Source organism: Quercus robur, chromosome 3 (assembly GCF_932294415.1).
Source record: "Quercus robur chromosome 3, dhQueRobu3.1, whole genome shotgun sequence".
NCBI lineage: Eukaryota > Viridiplantae > Streptophyta > Magnoliopsida > Fagales > Fagaceae > Quercus > Quercus robur.
The window spans coordinates 50,307,371-50,326,474 of NC_065536.1; the positions used below are offsets into that span (position 1 = coordinate 50,307,371).

At 32.2% G+C, this 19,104-nt stretch overlaps 1 protein-coding gene across 5 annotated transcripts; it reads left to right on the top strand.

Annotated features, from left to right (window-relative positions):
- The first annotated feature begins 2,102 nt into the window (after positions 1-2,102).
- On the top strand, positions 2,103-10,497 carry LOC126718227 (OVARIAN TUMOR DOMAIN-containing deubiquitinating enzyme 4-like). 5 transcript variants are annotated; one of them, XM_050420326.1, is made up of 6 exons: positions 2,103-2,305; positions 3,343-3,464; positions 3,902-3,942; positions 4,182-4,280; positions 4,616-4,780; positions 10,281-10,497. In XM_050420326.1, the coding sequence occupies exons 1-6, from the start codon at positions 2,239-2,241 to the stop codon at positions 10,471-10,473; spliced, it is 687 nt and encodes a 228-aa protein (XP_050276283.1). In that variant the 5' UTR covers positions 2,103-2,238; the 3' UTR covers positions 10,474-10,497. The 5 variants fall into 5 exon arrangements, with proteins under 5 accessions (XP_050276283.1, XP_050276284.1, XP_050276282.1 ...); XM_050420327.1 differs by having other exon boundaries at positions 2,103-2,275; XM_050420325.1 differs by lacking the exon at positions 2,103-2,305 and adding an exon at positions 2,480-2,596.
- Positions 10,498-19,104: the final 8,607 nt, after the last annotated feature.

Sequence of the window (19,104 nt, forward strand, 5' to 3'; positions counted from 1 at the left end):
TGTTTATATATTTAGTCCTTACGTTTAGGTTTAGGTTTTAAGAGATTTATATATTACTACTATGTGGCTGAATTTCCCGTGACATCAGTTTTATGTTTTTAACCAAATACATCAGGAAAGCAAGAGAAGGCGCATAAATATTTAGTCCTTATGTTTAGGTTTAGGTTTAGGTTTTAAGAGATTTATATATTACTACTATGTGGCTGAATTTCCCGTGACATCAGTTTTATGTTTTTTTTTTTTTTTTTAATTTGTTTTATGTAAGGTTAGTTTGTTTACATCAGTTCTTTATCTTAAAGATAAGGTTTTTATTTCTACCGCAAGAACTATTTAAGTATGTATCCCTTGCAAGCACACATGAACTTAAATTGTCTTTTAATATATGCATGCTTTATTATTTTCTAATAGTTTTCCCGTGCATCGCACGGGTTAGCAACTAGTATATATCTAAAAACTGAAGCATAGCATTTATTATTGCTACCCTCCTGTTGAGCCACATCAACAGCCATATCATCTACTTATTTCTAACATTTTCTCTCTTATTTTTAATTATTTTTCTTCTTATTAATTTATCATCTATATTATCTAAAAACTGAAGCGTAACATTTATTATTACTATACTCCTATTGAGCCATATCAGCGGCCACATCAACTACTTATTTCTAACATTTTCTCTTTTTTTTTTAAATTATTTTTCTTCTTATTAATTTATCACCTTATAATAACTCTTCCTCTAACATTTCCCCCATTTTTACCTTTTTATCTCCCCACTACTCTATACCTTAACCATACAATTCCTCCATCCTTTCATATTCCTTTTATTTTGACTCTTCTTCTCCCCATTTTTTTTACTATAAATATTTGTTTTTCTCTATTCCATTCTATCTATATTTTGCCCACACAAATAGGTGGATACTCTCTCTCTCTCTCTCTCTCTCTCTCTCTCTCTCTCTCTATATATATATATATATATATATATTCTTTCTTACAACTCTATTTTAGGTTGATGCATTTTGGTGGTATGTTTTGTGAGTTTCTCATCATATATACACTCTCTCCTTCTTATAGTTTTGGTTTAAGTTAATTCTAAGATATTTTGGAAGTGAGAATTTAACAATTTTATTTACTTGAATTTAAGAAAAATATTATATGTTAAATCTTTAAAAATAAAAAGGAGAGAAAATATAAATAATTTAATGATATGGAAGATGTGGTTGAATTTAAATGTTGAATAATAGGATGAGAAGAAGAAAATATAAAAATAAAAGATATAATAATAAATATCAAATTATCCAAATCATGTTATGTGATAGAATAATATTATATTCTTATATACCATTTTTAATTCTTTATAATAGAATAGGATAACATTTTATTAACAATCAAAGAGAACAAAAAAATTTATTATACACTATTTTTAATTCTTTCTATTGCAATAGGATAACATTTAACAATCAAAGAGAACAATTGTAATATTTGAATGTGCCTATAATTTATTTGAGTAATATCAATTGTAAATTTGTGATGAGATTTGATTAAAATGACAATCTCCTTAAGAGAATGAGAAAATTAAATAATTAATTTGAAACTAAAAAAAGAAAAGAATAATATCAATTAAACACACCCAATCCCCCCATTCCCCCACCAAAAAAAAAAAAAAAAAAAAACTCAAAATAATAGAATGATATATTTATAGAGACAGGGAAATGGAAAATACTTTTAGAAATTATTCAATATTTAAGGAAAACAAATTATTTTCAATAAATTTTAGAGAATTAATTATATATTATATTACATTACAATGTAATTATATATTCCCACACATAGCATGGGTTTGCGACTAGTTAAAATAAAAAACAAGTTTCGCATGTAATCGCACATATATTTAAATTACATTTCACATAAAATAAAGGGGTTAAATGTATACTCAAAACCCAGCGTTTTTGCTCATCTTTTTATTATTATTAATTTTTTTTTATTTTATAAATTATAATTTAAATATTATTCGACTTGAAAGTGGATTCTTCCCTCCGAAGTGCAATCCAAGCCTCTCTATAAAAAGACTGGGAATCGATTCTATGATGGTGGCTTTTACACCACAACTCAAAAGGTTTGGACCAGTGGTACTCTATCAATCAAAGTAAGAAACATTTCAGACGTAATTTTTGTGCTTTTACACATCGTTTTATATACAAGAACCCGTGTATAATCTTCTAACATGGGTTTTCTCCTTATCATATGAGGCATATTATGCGGAAACGGGCAATTTCACTTGGTAACGACCGGCCTCAGTTTCGAATAATTTGTATGTGTTGTCTGATAAGGTTTCATGTTCATGTTTCCTTCTCTACTCATATATGTTAAACCCCCCATCGAAGTAACGAGAAGAAAAAACAAAAGGCTTAAACAACTAAGTGGACAAGTAATTTATATGCTTTTCTTCTTACGTGTGGCTTTGTTTTGGTACTTTTCTTGCAGCTTATGCTTTCTTTACTTGGTTATGATCTTGCTTTATGGTTATTGAAAGTGGATTTTCTTTTGTCATTTTTGCCATCTGAGAAGTTTAATTTGGTGATTAGTATGGACTATGGCCTTGGTTTGTTTCTTTCTCTCTCTTCTGTTTTCAAATTCTTTTCTTTTTTCTTCCTTAATTTCGAGAATCATTGCAAATGTGATTGTCATTTTAGTTCCAAAGATAGTTAATTTTTTTTATTTCCTTATTATGTACTTTTGTCGATGCATATTATATAGGTGATAAGTTGGATATCAAAGCTTATAGCTTAGTAATTATATCTCTTTTTGATGAGCTGGCTCATCCATTAGATTTTCTTATTTCCCTTAAAGTTTATTTCATTTTTCATGGAAACAGAAGTAGCATGAAAGAATAGAAATTTAAAGTGAATCAAGTTGTTAGATTTAAATTTAAGTTGCAGATTCCTACTTACCATATGAATGTATGTTCTTGATCGAAGAGATAACTAACGAATTCTTAACCTCTTTTTCATGAGGTGCAAACTGCAAATCATGAAAAAAAGGGTGTACTATTTGCTGTTGGATACGGCTCATGTAAATCTGAATAAATATTGTTGTTCTGTATCATTAAATTACTTGTTTATTATGAGATGAACAAGACGTGCATAGCCATCTTTGGAAAGTGGCATATCAACTCTCAATAAGGGTGGCATGAAATCTGTCTTTTTGTGCTGAAAACAATGAATCACCAACTTTTCTGTAATTTTGTATAAGCAGCATATATGTATGTTGTAGTGAGTGCATCTTTCTATTCAATTTATTGCTTATCTTAATAAACACATTGAGATGCTATATGTTTGGTTGGTTTAGGCATACCTGGAGATGGAAGATGTTTGTTCCGGTCTGTTGTTCATGGTGCTAGCTTGAGAGAAGGGAAGCCATCTCCGTCGGAGAGCTGTCAGAAAGAACTTGCAGATGAGCTCAGAGCTAAAGTACACAACAAACTTCATTGATTTCAATAAGAGACTTACGCTTTGTTGCCATGTTTCAACTTCAGAACTTTTAATTCCTTTTCGTTTGTTGTTGAAATGTTTAATATGGATTGGTGTTTAGGGAACTATAAAGTTCACATAACACATATTGTTAACTAGTTTGACTTAAAATTAATTGCTGAGCATAATTTTCTGAAACTGGTTGCAGACCATCTTGCTTAAATTTGAAAAGAGAAAAAAGTTTTCATTAAATTTTTTTTTTCCTCTGTTTTTAATACAGTCTGTCAGTTTGTGTCACTTGCGTTGTCTTGCCTGCCTAATCACTTTCTTTCAGTGCTCAAACACCTGAATTCAATTTTTTTGTGTGGCTTATAACTTTGTTCTGGCCAATTATTTATGTTCATTCTGGTACATCTTTCCTACTAAATGGTTGGCAGGTGGCAGATGAATTCATTAGGAGGCGAGCAGACACTGAATGGTAGGTTGTCTTGAGAATACTCTGGTGTGGATTACAATGTTGCTTCGTTTTGAATTGCTTTAAAATCCATTGGGGGAGGTTTGATTATTTGAGGTTGTTGAAGAGGACTGCCATGTTAATAAAATACTATAAATTTTTGTTGAAGACTTGTACATTATAGAATTAGCCAAAACTCTGATGAGTTCACTTGGAGTTGTAATTGAAATGAAGCAAGATTTCAAGTCTTTATTCACTGGCAGGTTTCTTGAAGGTGATTTTGACACGTATGTTAAACAGATGCGACAGCCCCACATGTGGGGAGGAGAGCCTGAGTTGCTAATGGCCTCCCATGTCCTACAGTAAGTCCTTTTTCTTCTAAAAAGAGTAACGCACACTGACTATCGCACACATTTCCTACATTGAAAACACAATTTCACAATTTTAACTGAAATACTCCATCCACTGAAAACAATTTCACAATTTTAGCAATAGTGAGTGTCTAACAAGATTTAACCCTCTGAAAATCATCCTCACAGTAGTTTGCTTAGGTTTAGTTTCTTACTTGCTAGAATTCTCATGACTATAATGTGGCTAGGAGTTCTCTTAGAGGCACATAAAAGATGATATGAAACAGATTGCCCTGTGTATATGGGTTTGGCATTACATTTATCATGATACAATTTTCCATTTCCAGGTCGCCAATCACGGTTTCCATGTGGGATAAGAGTTCTGGTAACCTCAAAATTATAGCTGAATATGGTCAAGAGTATGGTAAGGAGAACCCCATACGGGTGCTTTATCACGGTTATGGACATTATGACGCATTAAGGAGTCCAATTAGTAGTGCAGAATCAAAGTTGTAAGATCTCTTGCTTCCTTGTGAGATATGTTTTCCAGCATAACTGCATGCATCAGAAATGCTTACATGATACTCATTAATTGCTAGTTTGAGGTCACTGCTAGTGTTGCCTTGCTAACATGAAAAACTTTTTTTATTGTTCATCAATTTTCTTAGTACCATCCATCTCTGGTCCACCTCACACGGTTGGTTCATGCATGTGTGTGTAGGCCTTTTATGGGGAGAAAATATTAGGTCCACTGGGAAGATTGCTGAAGTAATTCTCTCAACCAATGAAACACTGCCACCTATGCAAGTGTGGGAGTTAGCTTTCTAATAAGCACAAGGGGAAAAACAAAAAACAAAAAACTACCAAGAAATGTCACATATGCATAGGTGACACTGTTTTATTGCTTGGAAGGGCCAAGGAGGACCACGTCATCGGTCTTCTTGGTGGACCTAACAATTTCTACTTTATAGGTATGTTTCTAATTTAGATATTATGAGTACAGATATTGAAATAGTATTGTTGTCTCATGAGTTCCTTGGGGGTATTGGCAGGCACAAGAAAAGATGAAGGGATAGCTGCAAAGGAGTATAGTCATCTTTGAAATCTTTAAGTGTACTTTGTTGTAACATGTTATAAACAAATCACACCGCCCTCCCCCAAAAAAGTTATAAATGAATAGTAGTTTTATTTGGTGTAGTAAATTGATGATATCGTTTCTTCATGGATTTGAAATCACCTTTTATCAAATTCTAATGTTTGTTCTGGAAATTAAAATGCCCATTGTCACTCTCCTATTTGGTTGGAGGGTCTACTAGTTAGAGTAACAATGACCAAATTAGGATGATTGTCAATATCTATATGATCCTCTTTGAAGTGTAAGTAATACACTATGAAATGCACTTATGGATATATTGTTTACAGCTAGAGCAACATTAGCACCACCAGGAGAAGTAGTTATTTAAATGTTTACTTGCACAAAGGCTAGTTTAATAAGAGAGAATGGTAAATAAAGTCTGTAAAGATGAAAATGAGTATGGGAATTGAAGCTATAATTGAAGAGATAGACCATTGTCCATATTATATTGAAAAAAATCGCGCTTCAAGGTTGCTTTCCATTTGGGCCATAGAGATCTGTACTCTATAGTGCTTGTTGATATCACGAGCTATCCCACCATATCAGAATTCAGAGATAAGAGTGTCATTGTAAAGCCCATTGAAGAGAAGGGATTAGGGGCTACAATACCTACAAAGTTTCCATCTTTATTTCCAAAGGTACATCTCAAAGAATTCATTTGATTTGATGTTTTCTCCTTAAAAAGGTTTTTCTTAGGTCTTTTTAATGATCATCGAACTTGGGATACCTTGACACCATCGATGTAAACTTCCATGAATTTGCCAATGATATTCATATCATGGAAGATTAAGGTCATGGCTGATGTAGCCAATGACTACAATTCCCATTATAAAAAAATTAACATAACTAAATAATTTGAAAAATTAACATTTAGATTGCATGTTCTTTGTGTCAAATATCATGTTAATTAGATGTCATTTACTATTTGATTCGTAAACTGATTTTTTATGCATAATTTTAGATGACAAAAAATTGAAATTTAAAATTTTGATTGATGACATAGTCATTAATTTTTGACATAGTCATTAATTTTTGACATAGTCATTAATTTTTGATTTTCTAGAAATTTTGCAAGCATTAACAATATAAGAAAAAGAAATGTAATTCAATGATGAATTTATCAAAATTCACATCTAATAAAAAAATATTGAGTAATGTTGTAACTAATGGCTACAACTACATTCTCAAAAAAAAAAAAATAATGGCTACAACTAAGTTTGTAGCCAAACTTTGTGTACATTCATACATACACACATATATATATATATACCTATATTTAGTTTGGACCAAAGAAAAATAAGAGTTTTTTTTTAATAAAAAATTAAAATTAAAATTAAAACCTAACCCAAACAATAACATTACTATCTAAATATTAACCCAAACAACAACAATCATGTCTTCTTTGTATTTTCTCCGGTCTTTGTCTTCTTTGCTTATTTTGATTTTCATCTTTGCATTTTCTCCAATCTTCTTCTTCATGTTTCTTTTTCTTCATTTGCCTTAGTTTTCATTTGCGTCATCATCTTTCTCTGTTTCTTGCTATTTGTGATTGTGTTTTTTAAAATTTTTCACCTCTTTCTCTCTCTCAAAAGTCTAATCTCTAGACTCACTTTTTGAAGTTCTTATTTTACATAAGAGTTATGTTAGTGCCACATAAAGTGGTACAACTTATGCCACAACTCGTCCATATGCTGAGTTGTGAATGGTAGACAAGTGATGATAGGTCCATATGGAAACATCCTTTTACCATTCACAATTTGCCACGTGGACAAGTTGTGGCACAAAATGACTAAAGTTTTATTTTAATCATAACTCTTTAAATGACTTATGAGTAATCACTAAACGACTGAAGTTTAATCAAATCCCGCCCACTATTTACTATTTAATTTTTCAATTTTCCACCTACCAGGCCGCGTTGCTACTTTTATTTTATCATATGTCTCAAAAAATTTTAAAAGCGTTTGTTGATTTATTTTTTTCCCATTTCTTAAAATTAATTGGAGTATTATTATTATTATTATTATTATTGTTATTATTATTATTATTATTATTAGGTTAATGTATTGAGTTAAAGATTAATATATTATATTGTGACAGTTAACAAATGATAGAATTTAACCAATAAATTAATATTTATTTCAAGTTTTTATTCTATTTCTCTCTTTCTCTCTTCAAAACCTAATTGATATGATCTTTTTCTCTTTCTCTCCCTCTCCCTCTTCCATACAGTTATGATTTATGTGATACAGTGATAAGGTTGTGATTGTGTTTTTTGTGGGTTTATGATTTTAATTTTGTGATTGTGATTTGTGAGTCTCTGTTTCAGAGACCGTTGTTTTTGGCATTTTTGCTAGATGCAAGTAAGAGATGAGAATGAGATATTAGTGAAGTAAAATTATGTTGGTAGATGAATGCATTATAATGTATCAAGAAACAATGATTTAGAGTCTGTTTTTATTTTTTATATTTTTTATTGTTTATAGTTTCTTAATATTAAATGGATGCTTATTCAAAATTTCACAATTTATATATACATGTGCGTACCCAAAATATGGCTATTGGGGTCAACTTTTACTTGGGCTCACAATCTACTTGTATTGTGGGTTTTGAATTTCCTGCTATGGGTGGTCCTATACTCGGCAACCTAAGTACACTCTTGTTTCCTCAAACTCTTCTCTTTATCTCACAGAGTTGCTCCCCTTCTTTTTTCGAGTGGTTGATCTTTTCTCTCAATGTTCTCTCTAGAATTACCAACCCCCTCTTCCTTATTCTCTTCTCCTATTTATAGGCTAGGATAAGTGAAGGTGCTATGATTACCCCCCTCACTAGTGCGAATAAGGGTCCAATTCCATCATCTCAAAGCAGACGCTCCGTCGAGAAAGGTGGAAGTGGCATTGGAACTGATTCTCACCTTTAGAAGCCCGCTTGGAAGCGATGTTCTCAAAGGCACTATTGGGCAGCCAAGTGTAGGGTGTTTCCGAGCAATAACGCTCTCGACCAGGTTAGAAGTGATTGGGGGGGGGGGGGGGGGGGGGGCTTGCTTGAGGTATTCAAGTTAGTGCGCTCTTATTTTAGCTCTTAGGCCCAAATTGGGCTTTAAGGTCTCCGGGTTGAGGCTAAAGGTCCAAGAATGGGGATAGGGTCATATAATGTGCAACGAGGCTTGGGGCTGAGGCCTGTGAGGCCTAGGGCCCAGCTCCGTACAATACACACACACATATATATTTTGCTTATACTCTGGCCCTAGCTTGTATGTCTTCTTCTGCAATAAAGATTTGACTGTACTCGAAATTGCAAACTATACCCCTAAAGTTTGGGGGTGATTAGATTTTACATCCTGAAGTTTCAGAATTTGGATTTTAGTCCCTGAAGTTTGGTGAGATTTAGATTTTATGTCTTGATATTTCAGAATTTGGATTTTACCCCCTATATGTTAGGAGTGTTTAGATTTTACTCCCTAAAGTTTTGAGTAGTTTGAATTTTATTTCCTAAAGTTTTAGAATTTAGGGGGTAAAATCTAAGTTCTGAAACGTCAAGGTGTAAAATTTAAACAATCTAAACTCTATGAGATAAAATCTAAAATTTGAAATTTTAAGGTGTAAAATTTAAACACCCCCAAACTTTGTTGGAGGTGTAATTTGCAATTTACAAAAAAAAAAAAAAAAAAAAAAAAAAAAAAAAAAAGAAAAGAAAAAGAAAAAGAAAAAAGAGGTGGTTTTCACGCTTCTGTGCCTATGGTTTCTTCTTCTCTCTCAGTTTCTTCTCTCCCAACCTTTTCTCTTCCAAATCAACCACAAGAACCTAGAGCCATGACTATTAAACAAAACCCTAAGCGAAACCCAAAAAAGAAGAAACAGAATTGCTTTAGGGTATTTCTCCGTTCTAGTCGCCTAACTGAAGAAACATAGTGCTTTAATTCCAGCCACCTAACAAGTATTTATCTGCCTGGTGACAATATTAGCCTAGAGGGTTGAGTTTGTCTAAAAGGTCCGTTTTCTCCGACTAAATTGATTTGGGTGTTTTTTTTATATGAGATTTGGGTATTGTTTGTTAACCTTGTTTTGATTTTCTTTTTAAAATTTTTTATAACAACCTTGTTTTAAAAGTTGATTTGGAATTTTCTCCCATTTGGCACTAACGGACACTTAGTGACCAACCATATTTTATTTATTTTTTCTGATAGGGTCACCAGCCAAATTTGATTGCTTTGCCATCCTAGCTCTTTTTTTTGGGTTCAACCCATCCCAACTCTTCTTCGGCATTCTTTGTTCATGCTTTTGTTAGATCATGCATATAATATGCTTGATAAATTACCCCAATAATTGTGTTGTGTAAGGGACTTACTGTTGTGCAATTTAAATTACTGGCTTGGGACATATGTTGATTCTATGTTTGACTATGTTGGGCCGGGATAGATAACACACAAAATTTTCAAACACAAGTATACATTTTAATTCTGTTGATATGATGGAGATGTATGATTAGTATGTCTTACAGGTTATATATTTATGTTTCTTTGAACCATTTTAGAGAACTACTATTATGTTTCCTTGGATGGTTTTAATGATTTTCTCCCTCCTCGTTCGTGGTATCCATTCTACCCCATTGGATAGTTAGAGAACTAATGTGATGCAGTCTCTCTCATTATTTGAGTTCCATAAGAGAGGATATGTGCTACAGGAATGAGAATTATTAATGCTCAGTCATTACTTGGGTTTTGAGTTCTGCTAAGTTTTTTATACTATAAAAATATCTGTTTATTGTTTTTAAACTAGAGAAATGAGTGTGATGTTCAATTACATACTATACCCCATTGTTAAATAGTTGTTTGAGTTCCATTGGTTATAATGTGTTACCTGCTGGTTTGTTGGTTGTAGGGAAAGAAAGTTCCAAGCTTCACTAGGAAAAAGGCTGGGAGGTCTGAATAGGGCATTCTTTGTTGGTCTGAACAAAGTAATATGTCGACTACAAGAAAACAAGCAGATGAGGATTGCATTGTTATGGTGGAATGCATTTGTAATTATTGTAACTGTTATGATTTGGTGCAATAGGGCTAGAGTGGAGCAATAAAAGATTTTGCCATAAGTTTAGCTAGTTTGGACCAAATTTATCACCATTTTAATGTTATTGTTATGGTTTGTAATGTGGCACTCCGTTCTTGAAATCTTAAATTGTAACAATCCATGACTAAAGAAACAATGATCTCTAAACTTATGGATTGTTTCTTTAGTCATGGATTGTTACAATTTAAGATTAGCTTAAAACAGGTTAGGTTAAAGTAGTCACTAGCAAAAAAAACAAAGCATGATATAAGTTTCATAAAGTTAAATTAAATAATTGCGATAGAAGTTTCATAAAATTAAATTAAATAATTACGTAATATGGTCATTCTATCATACTCCCATTTTTTTTGGGGGGGAGGGGGGTATGGTACCCACCTAAATCTAGATTTAGGTTTAAACCATTAAATTAGTGTTGTTTTGATCTTGACCATTATTTTAATTTGCGGGAATACTTGTTACTATAAACAAAGAAAAAAAATCCCTACGAATTAGTCTCTGACTCTCCCTCTCTACACTTCTGTCTCTTTGCCTCTCTACACTTCTTCTGCCTGAAGCTTCTTCTCTATCAACTTATTCTCTTCCAAAGTCATGACTACTACTAAACAAAACCCTAAGCAAGACCCACAAAAGAAGAAACAGAGTATTTCAATTCCAATCGCTCTCTTTTTTGGAGATGGTGAGGTTTTAACGCTAAGTTCTTCAGTTTTAGTTATATGATAAATTCATATTTTGCAAGTCCAAGTTGTTCCTAAAAACAAAAATATTATAATATAGTATAAAATAATTTATAATAAATAATGAAACTTTCTTTTAATGTTTTGAAGACATCATCAATGATGAGGAAAATTTGGTTAGACTTGGACATGTTACCCCTAACAATATAGATGCAGAACCTTTGAAGAATGCTAAAGAAAAAGAAATAATTGAATCTTTGTCATCACAAGTTTCAATATGTGAAGATAGTCCAATACTCACTGAAAGGAGAAATACAAGTATTGAACCATTGTCTTGAGGTTCAGTAAATGCAATCATCAGCAATTACTGAAACATTCAATCCAAAGGTAATTTATCATGAGGTTGCATGTTTATCCTCTTGGATGTTGGGCCTTTTCACTTTTAAGCATAAGTTTTCCTTTGATCATGTGATATGATGGGTCCTTCGCTATTTTATGGTGTCGGACATGGAAGCTACAATACTATCTTGAATGCCTTTTAGTTTCTTCTAAGTATTTTCTTAAACCCCCCCCCCCCCTTTTCTCTCTCTCTCTCTCTCTCTCTCTCTCTCTCTCTCTCTCTCTCTCTGTCTTAGATTGAGATATTTAGAACAAATGTTATTGTACCACAATTGTGTTTGTTTGGTAGGTGAAATGGTGTACAAAATTTACTAGACATCTATCATGTGTTCTTATAATCCATGTGTTGTATTTAGTGTGCAGATAAGGAAGCCCTCAATCTTCTACGGTGGCTAGTCACATCTTAGGCTGCTAAAGATATAAATTATGAGTCCTTTGTTGCCTCCCATTGATAGGGTGCTCGGGAAGGCTAAAATGGATTATAAGAGCAAGTCTAAGGAGCGTCATGACTTTCTTGATTCAATTGTTGACTTGATTGACTTTAAGGGCTTGAGAATCTTGCGGGCACAAATTCCCTAACTGACTCAATGGATCTACAAAATTAGAATTGTGTTTGTGGAAAACAAGGAGGGGATTTTGTTTTATCTGGGCTTGGCAGCTCAGAATCTGTAGTCGTCAACACTCATGAAAAATGTATAGAACTAATTGGCATGACCTTTTGCAAGGAACCCCCCATTGCAAACTAGACAGATGGGGCATCTGAAATTGCTTCAGTTACACTTACCATCTTTAATTTTGATAGATCATTAGGTATCACCTTTTATTTCTAGATTGCATGCAATTTCTCCAAATTCTTTTCTTACTGATCCTTTGGTAGAGAGGAAAAGAAGAAGAAGAAGAAGAAGAAGAAGCTCATTTTCTACTTTTTATGTTTCTTTTGGGGGTGTAGGGGAGGGGGGAGGGGGGAGGGGGGAGGGTTGGTGGTGATTGATCTCATCTTGTAGTGCATGTTTTGATAATATGTTTGACCAACTTTAGTCTTTTTCTTATTAGGGAAAATTTTGGACGATATTCTCCTTTTCTTTTATGGGGACTGTCGGGAAGCAAAAGTCATGGACATTCATGCTAGAATTGGTGGCTCTGATTTCAATCATTTGTCTTGGGCATTCTTACTCATTGTCAAAATGTTGGCTCTTACTTGTACCTCTTAACACCAATATTATCACCTCCTTCTACAGATAGTGTATACATATGACTTTCCTGTGATGACAAAGGTTACCTAGAACTAGTATTTTTTTTTTTTTTTTTTTTAAATTTATCTGTTAAAGACTTTAATTAAATGTATTCACTTCCAATTATTTATTCTTCAAAATTTCCAATGTATTACCTTTTGGTTTTGGATTTTCATGCTTCTCATGGGAACAATGTAGCATCAGTGAAGCCATAACTTTTGAAAGGAAGTATTATTTATGTGATTTATATGATTTCTAAACTATCTATTGAGTTTCATATGTCCCCTGTAAACAGAGCAACCAACCTCCGAACATCACTCAAAATTCCAAATATCTAGTTGTTGTTCTAATTTTCATCAAAGTAGGAGCAAATTATTGTATCACTCCCCACCCTCTGGGGCCAAAAAAACAGAAGAAGAAGATACAACCAAAGCTCTCTTCACTCTTCAGCTTTTTCTCCTTCTTAGGTTCATTAATTTGTTGTTAATTCAATGATAATTATAAATGGTAAGGCGTTTTCTGAAGTTTCAGTGAGATTAGGGGTTTGCTTGCTCAGTTCTAAACTTTAGGAAGATATTGTAAATTTAGGGTGAATGTTTGCAAGCTACCCATGTTATTTTGGGGGAAGAATAACATTTGCATTTGCAAATGAGAAAGTTCTTATCTATTCTATGACACTTTGCTGGTTCAGCTAGAAGTTTGATTAGTTCACAAAGTTCTTTGCTTGATCATTGTGAGAAGACATAAAGCTTTTTCCCTGATGATTCCAACAATGATATGCCTGAATTTGGTTCTGGATCTCATGTAAAACCTATATTGGAGCATTTGTATCATGAAAACCCTAGAAACCCCCAGAAACCTTAATGCAGAAAGGAGTGCATTTGGTGATGGGGTGATAGCAATAATCCAAGGTGGAGGAGGCATTGCTTAATAAATATCATGCACTAATTCCTCACACAACATGTCTCAGATTTCAGGACCTCACAGTAAATCAAAGCCTACTCCACTTAGTCAAAGTGGGTTACAGGACCCTATAGGCATTGGTGGTGGACAACAATTGATATGGTTATGTATAGAGGTATTAGACTACTTTTTTTTATATTTGATATTTTTGCAAAACCAAATGTACTTTTTAAAATTATTTTCAAAAGATATGTTATCTCAAACCTAAATTCCCCTGGCTATTTTTATTTTTTGCTTTATGTTTTTTGGAGAACATTCCTATGGGTTTGTATGCTTAATGTTTTCCATGATTATTCAAAATACTCTTCCATATTTCTATACCCATAAATATTTACAATATGATTTTGATATACTTTGCATTTGAAGGTTGTTCTTTTTAAGTAAGGAATTCGTACTTTCTCATACTTAGCACTTGGAAATTCAGTCGTTATGAAGATAAATATTAGAGTTTATCCGGAATCAGCTTAGTTTGTATTGGTATAGCACCATCCTACCTTTACCAATGTCAACACTGTTAAGTCAACTTGATAGTATTTCAAGATCAGGGAGAGTTAGAGAGAAAATCTTTGGCTTCTTGGTCTTTTCTAGGAAAATGATAGATTGATAGTAAATTTTCTTTTCCTTCTGAAGTTGTTTGGTGATGAATTCACTACCTCTAATTTTAAACTAGTAGTTTCTTATCAAATTATGTATTGTCAAATATTTAGGAATTAGTTGTTTTTATTTTTTATAATTGGTATAACTTATGTGTATCATTGGGATAAGAAAATTTTCAATACCTGCTTATAAAATTAATCATGGTCTCTTTCTTTCCTTAGGGAATGTATTGGATTATGAATCCATTGTGGTATGTCTTGGTATACTGAGACTTATATTGTAGGAGGAGATTAGTGATTATTCATATGATTAAAAATCATTTCTTCCCACTTTTGTTGCTTTCTAGAACTAGATAATTAGAATTCGAACTTTATTTATGCTTGTCATTACTTTTGGATCAAATGATCTTTCAATAAATTCTCTCTTAAAATTTTATAATTCAAGCAGAATCTAGAGGAGATCTCGATTTTTCTTTCCACTGCTAGTTTTGTGTTGAGTGTGACTTGATGTTTTAAAACTTTTTGTAATGTGAGCGCAATTGCTAATGGGTCTAGCCTGGAAATGGAAAAATCTACTCATATGTGAATGTCACTTTTATTTTGTTACTATCAGGTGAAATTGAGAATGGGGGGTGACCATGTGAATGTCACATGGCCACTAAAGGCACTTAAGGGTAATGCCCATGCCCTTACCCTTAAGGAAATTAAAAGTTTTCCCTAAATATTGGTGAAAGTTGGGTGGGTGTTGGTGCATTTCAGAAAATCATCTTCATGTTTATTGCAATGGACATAAATATCGAGAAAGAAGAATTTTTTTATTTTATTTTTTATAAATATTGGAAAGAGATAAGAAGATAACTTCTAACACCACAACAAAGTGTGTTTTGTTTGTTGCTTCTCTTTAATTTGAAGGCTAGGGGTTGGGGTTGCTTTAGCTTGGTATCTTCACTCTTATTCTTTTGATGAAGATCGATTTTCTTCCTCTCCTTTCAATTCCTTTTCTTTGGCTTACTAAAATTATTATCTATTTGTAAAAGAAGGGGAAAAGTGGGCAATGCTTCTTTCTTATGTATCACCCTGCTTGAATGTCGCTTATATAACATTCATGGTACTGTGTGTGTGTACACTTGTGATTTTTACTAGTTGGTCGCTTTTGGTTTTTGAGTTACATTTAGGTGGGCGGGCTATTCTTACACATTTTTTAATCTCTTATATTCATAACATTTTGTAATATAAAATTGGAATAACTTGTTCAAATGTTGTGTTGTGAACCTGACTATGTATGTTGCTGGCTCTTGGAATGTTACAGTTGGTTTGGACAACTTTGAGACCTATGCCATAAACATTGTTTGATGCCTTCATTATTTTCTCTGTTATGGAAGATCACTATTTCTAATTGCTTTTCATAATTTTCATTTATTTATAGGACTCTAGATGGAATATCTAGTTGCAAGATGTTGGTTTTCTTTGAGGAGAAGTACATGTTGAGTCACTTTATGAAGATTGTCTGTTCATCTGACCTAGAAATAATAATGGGTTGGGGTATTCAAGGTGGTTCTCTTGGTTTTTTGGCAAAAAATGCTTCAGTTTCCACTTTTGAGGGAAACTTGGGATTATGTGACTCTCTATTGTTAAAAAAATGTGGAAATATTGAGCCACCAACTTATGAAACAAGGCAAGAATGATTAATAGTAGAAGGATTTGATTGGAAAGTGATTGTGATAGGATATGCTTGTGGATTGATAATTGGACTAGTTATTGCGTATTTCGCCACCTCAAGAAGGACAAATTGGTTTGTGAGAAATTTGGAGTGCACTTATGTAGGTGATGATGAGGACAAGTAGAGGCACTTATTCTAGATTTACTTACAGTGATTGTAATAATTATATTTATTTGCGTAATAATACAAGCCTTATTGAGTATAATGAAATAATTTTAGTGATTGATACAAATATACAATTATATGTAAGTGTACAATAAATAACATAAACTTGCACACTATTATTAATGATTGCCACACGCAAGTCCCTTTTTTTTCTCAAAAAATATATATGTTTGTGTGTGTGTATAGCATTCAAGACTGTCACCATAGTATAATACAAATCACTAAATCATTTCTACAAATAAGGAAATAAGCTACAAGGAACAATCTTGAGTGGTGAATGTTGTTAGAATCTTAGCATATTGTATATGCTAAGCCTTCAATTTGAATCCCTCTATTTTTATCCCATCAGGTCTTGTCTTCCTAACCTTATCCTTGTTATTCAATTCCAAGAAGATGGGTAAATTACAATAACTTCTAGAATATATCTAAAAATTGTATTCTTAAGTAGACCAAAATGGACCAAAGTTGGCTGAAATAGACTAAAGTTGATCGAAATGAACCAAAATGAACCAAAGTGAGCTGATATTGACTAAATTGGACTGAAGTAGACCAAATGGACCAAAATGGACTAAATTAGGCCGAATTGGATTGAATAGATCAAAGTGGACCAAATAGATCGAAATGGACCAACATGTACCAAATTATACCAAAATGGACTAAAGTAGAGAAGAATGTATTGAATGTCAAATCGTGATCAGTAAACATAACTCACAAAATTAATAATAATTAGGGTAAATTATGAATTTGGATCCTAACCTTTAGCATTTTGTCAAAATGGTCCCTACTATTAAGTAATGGATGAAAAATGCTAATGTGGACAATAGCCAAAAACGAGGAAGGTGTTAGCATGGAGGCAAGAAATGAGGGTATCATAAGAAACGTTAAGGAGAGGAGATTCAAGAGTCAGGTGATTAGGTCAAAGATGCAAAAGGAGACTACTCTATAGTTTAGGGTATAGAGAAGTGCATGGGAGATAGGTTGTTTTTTAGGCACTGTTTACTTAAGGAGAACGAGACTATATGTCTCGGGATTACAAGCAAGATCAATATTAAAATTTTGTTCGCCCCTTAATGCTCTTAAAAAAAAATTGGTCTAATAGTTATAGAGATATAACTTTATTTTTCCCAATTCTATTTTTATTGTAAAATGTGCTCTCATATTTGTTAAAAATTTGATAAAATTTGGCACCAAACATGTTTGAATCTATCTTTTTCAACCTGTTATGTGGTGATTAACAAGTTATTGACTCATTAAAAAAAAAAAATTGTTACTAAAAATACACATGAAATGTCTCTTTAGTTGTCACATAATGAGTTAGAGTAAGATAATAGTAAATATGTTCGAAACTTAACTTATTCCTCCAAGTTTTGGATCATTCATGTTTTTGAAAATTTCATTCGTTCAATTAAAAGATTTAATTACTTACTTTAATATAAAGGGAAATGCTAACGAGTGCTCTTAAGGCACTGGTTAAGAATCCAGTTAAAGAAAGTTTTATAGGAAAAGGAAAAAAAAACAATTAATATTTTGACAACTTTTTTCTTTTCCCATAAAAGTGATGTCAAAATTTTCCTAAAATGGATTCTTAACCAGTGCCCTTAGGGCACTCGATAACATGACCTAATATAAAATTTAATAATTTGTATTGAAAATGAAACTTTTTAAGAATTTTACCATGAAAATGGTAAAAATGAATTTTATTTTATGAAAGATTGCCACCAAACATAATTTTGATTGAAAATACTATATATATATATATATATTTTTTTTTTGTTGGGTGTGTGTATATATGTAACTTATCAAATAAAAAAGTGTTTATACTTTTCTATAACATTTTTTACAAATTTTTGGGGTAGTAAAATTTTATTACTTTGCATTTGGAGCCATCATTTACATCACATTTTTACTTATTAATAACCACTCACCACATCAATAATTTATAAATTTTTTTTTGTAATTCTAGCTTTTTTCTCATTTTAAATGCAAAATCTAGAATCTAAAGCAAAATAAACAAGCCCAAAAAAATTATTCGACAACAAAAATGACCAATAGTAAAGATAAAAACAATTAAACTTAATCAACCAATTTTACTCAAAACAAACAACCTGACCCTTTAAAAAATTTTAAACAAAATAATTTTGTCCATACTTGGATGCACAAAAAAAAAAAAAAAAATTAGTTGTTAAGCAACTGAGCCGGAAGTTAGAGCTACCACACGCAACCAATAGCAAGGTTGCCCCCCTTAACTTCAAGTCCTGCCTTCGTCCCTAAGGGGTGTTGTCTTGATATATATATTAGTGCCATAACTTGACCTCCAAACAAAAATTCTTAGCTCCGCCCCTAACTTTATAACAACTTCTAGAATAATCTAAATATATGTATTTTTCATTTTTTTGAAAAAAGATAGTATTTTCATATTAAATTCTCCTGTAGAATGATCTTTACTTAAAAAAAAAAAAAAAAAAAAAAAAAAAAAAAAAAAAAAAAACCTTTCTAACCAGATTGATTATATAATAAGAAATTAAAAATTTTTTTTTTTGAGAAATCAAATAAGAATAATAATCACACAAGGTTAAAATGTCATTTTCAAATATAGAAGGGGATTCTTTTGACATTTCCTAAAATCTCATAAGGTGTTAGTGTAATTTAGTTTTACTATTAAACAAAATATTCTAACAGAGTAACAGTGGACTATCCAGGATTTTTTTTTTTTTTGATAACTGGACTATCCAGAATTTAACAAAAGAATTGGGGGGAAAATTGCTATGTTGACATTCTCTGGGATTACAAATCTGCAATAGTGTGCCACAGAAGCTTTCAAGGTTACTTATAAATTTTCAATTTCCCTCGAAACTCCCAAAATTCAAAACCTTCCCTCTTTCTTCCTAT

Bases quoted from the DNA above. Each gene is read 5' to 3' on its own strand.
- LOC126718227 (XM_050420325.1), top strand. From the start codon at position 2,482: ATGCTTTCTTTACTTGGTTATGATCTTGCTTTATGGTTATTGAAAGTG. The intron at 3,465-3,901 runs GTACACAACAAA...AATGGTTGGCAG, and splicing joins CAGATGAGCTCAGAGCTAAA to GTGGCAGATGAATTCATTAG. The intron at 4,781-10,280 runs GTAAGATCTCTT...TGTTGGTTGTAG, and splicing joins AGTAGTGCAGAATCAAAGTT to GGAAAGAAAGTTCCAAGCTT.